Consider the following 6,306-nt stretch of genomic DNA (forward strand, 5'->3'; position numbering starts at 1 on the left):
AATACCTACGTGCAAATCCACAGTATATGGGGGGGGGGGGGGAGGGGGAGAGAGAGAGAGAGAGAGAGAGAGTATATAGTGGAGCTCTCTGTGTGCTCCAGCTCAGAATTAAGGAACTGTATATACTGCATACCCTTTATTATCTTCTGCTTTTCTTCTGGCTATGGTTTGTTCCACCTTTTCTTGAGAAATGACAAGTGATTTGCCTCCATGAAGAGTATTTGGTGGGAAAAAGCGGGGGTTCTTTAAGTAATTCTGCCTTTTCTTAAGTTTGGCAAGGTAAGCACAGTCTCTTTCTCCCTCTGCTTTGCACTTACTATCTCTCCAGGCCAGCTTCTGTGAGGTATTAGTTTTCTTTGAGAAACAAAGACCATGGTGCAAAATTAAACATGGCAATTTTAAGGATGATGAAAAAGGTATTTACACGTCTAATTAAAGCTATACAACATTGAAAACTCATACAGAAATATTGTATTTCTCTTTTCTTATCAAATAAAATAAGTACTGGAGCCAAATCAACAATGCATCGATATTTACCCTTTGTTATAAGAACAGCAATAGGCCCTAGAGTTCTGACAGACTAAAAGAAATAAATCTGTAAAACGTACCTTACTTGTCTTTTTAGTCTGGTAGCTAGACTCTGGAGTTGAAGGCAGAGTTAACGTGCATAAAGACACACTTGTCAAACTACCAGATGTTTTCTGTAGGTGTGCAATCTCTCCAGGCATCTGGTCCCGCGAGCCTGAAGAAACATGCTGTTTAAAACTAAACGTCTCTTTGATGTAGCCAGGTTCTGATTTTCCTGCAATTCAAAGAAAAATTTAATTTTGTAAGAGAAAAACATGAATTACAAGCATTCATTCCAAGCAGCGGTGTATGAATTTACTTTAGTCTTGTTGATGGTAAAAATACACTTTAAATCCTCTAGAATTTAATTTACATTTATAATTTATTTTGCATAAATGAAGCTTAGTGCTTTTATAAGAAAGCTTTTAGAAATACTAATTAAACAAGCCACACACAAAGAAAGTTATATTACTCTCAGAAAGCTATGTTAACCTTACAAGTGAGTGGGACTTTGAATGTCCTGTTCAGTTTACAAAAAGAACTATATGATGGAATTATGACAGCCAGAAAATTGACATAAACAGCACATACCATCTATTCCCATGTTCCTATCATTAGACAACAAAACTGTCACCTCAAAGGAAACTCTGAGATGTTAGATTTTTGGCTTTGTTGGGATTTACAAGGGGAAAAAAAAAACAAACCTTGAAACTTGTGACTAAATTGATTACTCTGAAATGTTTGTTTTGACTTCACTGAAAAATTTCATTTTAATGGTTCTAAAACCTTTCATCTTGGCTCACATGTGAAAGAAGTAAAGAAGTCTTGACATTGCCCAAAAGATTTTTCTTACTGACCTTCATTTGCAAATTAAATTGATACATTTCCAGAACTGGAAAATTCTAAACCCAAAATAAAGAATACAATTTTATTTCACTGAAAATAGTTTTTACTTTAATGTAACCACTTCCCTTCTCTGTATACAAGATGTAGTTGCAGCTTTGTGCTAATAAAATTGAACAGAGGCAGAACAGTCACAATTAATAGAGTTTTTGTGTCAGATGGAGAGAACTGTAAGCAAGTATGTGATCACCATTAAATTTCATGTTTAAGCACATTTAAACTCAATAATCCATTAATTCTAGAGGAAGAGAATTTTTAATTTATGAAATTAATTTTGACAACGTCCCTTTAGTGCTATTTTATGCTTGTAATACTGGAGTTCCTTCTGCTTTGGCAGAATACTATAAAAATACACTCAGATCTGCTACATTCTCCAATGCTTCAGCTCTCATAAAATGCTCTAAAACTCCTAAATTATTTTTTGCTTTAAAAGTTACCTTTTGGTGCTCTAGTAACAGGTAATTTATCAGTGATGTAATCATCAGGGCAGCTTAAATGATTTTTTCTGAGAAGTTCATTATCCACAATCCACCTGAAAGAGGATGCCACTGCAACAGTAAAACAAACAAACAAACAAAATCACAAAGAAATGCAAAAGTATAGCCCCTCAAGATTGATATCTTGATCAATCCAGAGTAATGTTGTCTTTATAACCCATCGCTGTCAGGTAATATTTTTTGATGGAGAAAGAGTCTGGTATTTTAATCCCAAGACTTGGACACGCATCTCCATAATTCTAAATTCAGTTCAAACCCAGCTATGCAGCCATTGGAGAAACATTTAATCTCCGTTCGTTGCTGCTATATATCAAGGTGTGTATGCTTGTAATAAAGTTAGGTGGTAAGCCATTAATTGCAAATTTAACACGTTGAAAATGACCTGGTTGGTTTTGTTTCTTCCAGTGTTAAACAGATGTTACTCTGCTTGAGTAACAAAATCCTTCAAAGTAGCTCTAGTGATGTAAAGCCAAACTAAAAGCTCGCTAAGTCTAGTGTCAGTCCTACCAGTGATTCAGACAAATGCTGCATTAGTCTCCAGGTACCGTAAGCATGTACATGAGCATTTCCAGAATCCTCACCTGGTGGCAATCCCATTTTGTGGAATTCATCCCCAGCATCTGCCTTCAGCACATTTAGGGCCCTTTGTTCTTCAGCTTTTGCTCGATCCTGGGCCTGAATGATGTTCTCTTCTACTATGTCAGCTTCTGTCAGTCGGCACTTATATTCAGCAAGAAGCTGTCACAGGCATGGGTGAACATAGAGAAATGAGTGTAATTTGAGTGGTCAAGATCTCCTTACGGATAAATGGTTTCTATTTGCCTTTGAGAGGGAACTAGAGATAGCTTGGTAAAACATCATTACTTTACAAGCATAAACTGGCCTGCTAAAATACCATCATTCCTATCATTTAACTGGTGCTGGGTAAGAAGCACTACCCAAGAAAAATGTGTGAAAGATGAGGTGACCCTCTCAGGACAAGAGAAATGTCTGAAACTTTCTGTGGACAGTAGTTACTGCACTGTATTTTGCCTAGAACTGTAAGAATAAATGTAAAGTGAATGTTCCCTCCTGGTTACTAGGCAGGTTTCTGAAACTCCAAAATATCCCAACAGTGATACTTCTGATAGATTTTGGATCACTCTGACAAAATATATATGGTAAGTGCTTTACAAGTACAACTAAAAAAGAAAAGTCCTGCTTCAAAGAGGTAGCAATGTAACTTAAAGAGAGACTATATAGCAGAGGCACAGACAGATATGAGACCAACACCAAAAGAGATGGGTAGACATTGGTCTCAAGAGCATCTGCAGCCTAACTGAGCTTTCTGTAGAACTTTTATGTAACACAGTTTAACCTTCTGACTCATTTAATAGAATAAAATAATTCTATTTAATGTTTAAAATAGAAAGGATAGGATGCATCTCAGCTAAAATGAGGTGCTTCTTCCTCTCCTGATCATTCTGGGATCCCTCCACTGTCACTGGAATCCAGGATACAATTCCAACCCATGCCAAAGTTGATACCTAAAATGGATCAGATAGACTGTGCCCTAAAAGTGCCTGGAGTTTCTTCTCTTGTTTTTTTTTTCCTGCTGATACGGAGATCCTTGAGTGACTATTTCAGCTGTAACATACATGTTAGACATGGATAAGATTAATTTCAACTGACAGTACAAGCAGCCCATTTCAGGAGTAAGAATTCACATTTATAACTCAGAACACGCTGTGTCCACCAGTATATTCATAAATGACTCAAAAGAAACAAAAAACTTCAGATTTTTCAGCTCTTATAATCTTTGAGAGTGTATGATGACACAAAATGGAAAAAATACTTGTTGCTCACCAGCAAAGTAGAGCCAGCAATGGCCTCTACTTTTATAGACCGACAATAGCTATCAGAGCAACGGTTAATACAAGTATTTTGCATTTCTACTGTTGATTTAATCCAATATTCCCAAACAGTGTTGCAAATGCTAATGGATTATGTGTCATAGTGCACCACTAAGGTAAGCATATATAAATAATATCTGCAGCATTTCAAAATGCAGCACGTAAGAATACTTCATTGCAAGATAGGAAGTCTAATACACCAACCAGCAGTTACAGGGAAAAGTTGTCAGCCAGTAAATAGGCATTTAAAGGGCTACTAGTTTTACTGGTTTAATTCTGTGTCTGCAAAGCCATCCAGAGCTGAGAATATCATGAAGGAGCATGTGGTGAATATTAACTTATATGAAAGGTTCTGTGGGAAACCGTGCTCAAGTACATTCCCATTAAAATGTCAGTTCTAGGATTCCCCCCTTTTTATTTTACAGAAGAACTAGAAATTACGAAGAAGCAATGAAAGCTGAACAGAGCTCCAAACTCTGACTTGGTTTTGACTTGCACCTTCTGAAGCTCCTCTGTAAAACTCTCATGATAAACATCATCTCCTTCTCGGGACGTGATCCAGTTCGCCTCCATGTCGATCCCGAAAACATCTCCAGTGTACAGGTCCTCAAAGGTGCCAGCCAGCAAGTGGGAGATGTCCTGAGGAAAGAAAACGAGGATGTTCGTGCTTTAAAGCCTGGGGTAGGATCAGAAGAGATCCCTGGGCGCGTGCAAATAGCTGGAATAGCAAATGGAGGAGGAAAAGTGGGGGGAAAGGGCTGGGAAAGGTATCCGGGAAGACCCTGAAAGGGGACACGCTGCGTGTGCGGATGGGAACACTGAGGTGTGGCGGTTTGGATGTCAATACGTGCGTGTGTGCACACAAGGTCATGCCTGCATACAAGCGGTGTGTCTGTGCAGGCTGTATGTGTAGGTGAACGATGACGGACATGGTCCTCCATGGACACACAGTGTGTGCGTGTCGTGGTTTATGCAGAGGTGTGTCTGTATGGGTCCGGGGTGGGGGACGACGACACAACGACGTGTGTGTGCGTTACAAGCGCTGCACAGCATACGTGTGTGTGTGCCAGTCTTTGTGCAGGGCGTGTGCCAGTGTGTCCCAGGGTGCATGCGGGGGGGGGGGGGGCGTGTGTGCGAGGCTGTTTGCAGGGGGTGTGTGTGTCTGTGTGTGAGGCCGTGTGCAGGATGTGTGTGCGCAGGGGTGTGTGAGGCTGTGGCTATGTGTGTTTGTGTGTGTGTGCAGGGGTGTGGTGTGCCCGTGCGGCCCAGCCCCGCCGCCTTACCTGCGTGCCGCGGTAGAGGCTTCGCTCAGCCATGGCGAGCCCGGCGCCGGGGTCGCCCCGGCCCGCCCGGCCCCCTCGGCCTCCCGCCGCAGCCCGGCCGCGCCGCCGTTGCTGAGCGACCGGGCAGGGCCCGACCGCCGGGCGGGGGAGCCGGCCCGGGGGCGGAGTGGAGGCACCCAGGGCCGAGCTCCGTCCGAGGCCACCCCGGAGCGGGATAAGGGGGGCAGCCCCCCACTCCCCTTCCCGGGCTTCCTCACCCCTCACGCAACCCCTCGCCGCCATCCCGCCGCCATGCCATGGTACGGGCGCTCTTGGAGGGCTGAGGGCGGCACCCCGCCTCTCGGTGAGGCTCCTACCCGGCCTTGTCAGAAGCGGTACTTTTTGTGCTCTTTTAAAGAAGCGGAGCTGTATGAATTAATAAGAAACGAAATAAAATGTTGACTTGAAACTTTTGAGGGGATTTGGGCTTCCCGGGAGGGTCGCCCCTCCGCCGCCACTGGGCTGTGGTGCCAGGCCACGAATTTGGCAGCCATTTTCCTTAGGAAACAGCTATTTTCCTTAGAAACCATCCTGGAGTAGCATTTTCTGCTTGTCCTGCCTACTTTTATTCTTTTTTTTTTTTTTTTTATTCCTCCCCCTTGTGTCTTGCTTAGAGTGAAGGAGCCTGACTGGGCCACAGGGCTGCTCCATTGCTGTCAGGGTCATTGGGCTCCATCGTAGTTACTGTAAAGGGGGTTTGCAAGGCTTGGAAGTGGATGTGGGCAAGGTTAGTGCCCTCTGATGGTACTTCGTGGAAAAATAATCATCCCCAAAATAATTACAATTCACCAACAGGTGGTGTACCACAAGCAGGTAAGCAAAAGGCCTGGGGTGCAAGCCCCACGGCAGCCTGGGGGTGGTTGAGAAACTGGTGTTTGTTGGCATGTGGCACAGGGGCTTGTGGCTACAAGGTGTCAACAAGCTTTAGTTCGTCGGCTCACCAAAGTCTGTGTTTGGAATGAGACACCAAATTAGACTCGGAGGCACTGCTGTGTTTTTAGTGTCCCTGTGAAAAGTAAACATGCCCAAGGGGAAAGCTCATCAAATCTCCACTATCTTGTTCCAAAGGTTAGGGAAAGTCTGAGAAATCGCTGATGCTGGACAAGGGTAGGACCAGGTAACTGT

General features: G+C 43.0%; 1 protein-coding gene across 1 annotated transcript in view; it reads right to left on the reverse strand.

The window, feature by feature from the left end:
• DLEC1 (DLEC1 cilia and flagella associated protein) overlaps positions 1-5,175 on the reverse strand; it is a gene marked incomplete at both ends in the record, with an annotated part of 41,371 nt that extends 36,196 nt beyond the window's left edge. Inside the window, 6 exons of the mRNA XM_082014965.1 lie at positions 134-354; positions 609-802; positions 1,908-2,018; positions 2,549-2,705; positions 4,358-4,498; positions 5,143-5,175. Coding sequence (XP_081871091.1) covers positions 134-354; positions 609-802; positions 1,908-2,018; positions 2,549-2,705; positions 4,358-4,498; positions 5,143-5,175 — 857 coding nt within the window. The remainder of the gene's footprint in view (positions 1-133; positions 355-608; positions 803-1,907; positions 2,019-2,548; positions 2,706-4,357; positions 4,499-5,142) is intronic.
• Between the last annotated feature and the right edge of the window lie 1,131 nt (positions 5,176-6,306).

The sequence above is a fragment of the Phaethon aethereus genome, assembly GCF_964289735.1.
Source record: "Phaethon aethereus genome assembly, chromosome: 2".
Classification (NCBI taxonomy): domain Eukaryota; kingdom Metazoa; phylum Chordata; class Aves; order Phaethontiformes; family Phaethontidae; genus Phaethon; species Phaethon aethereus.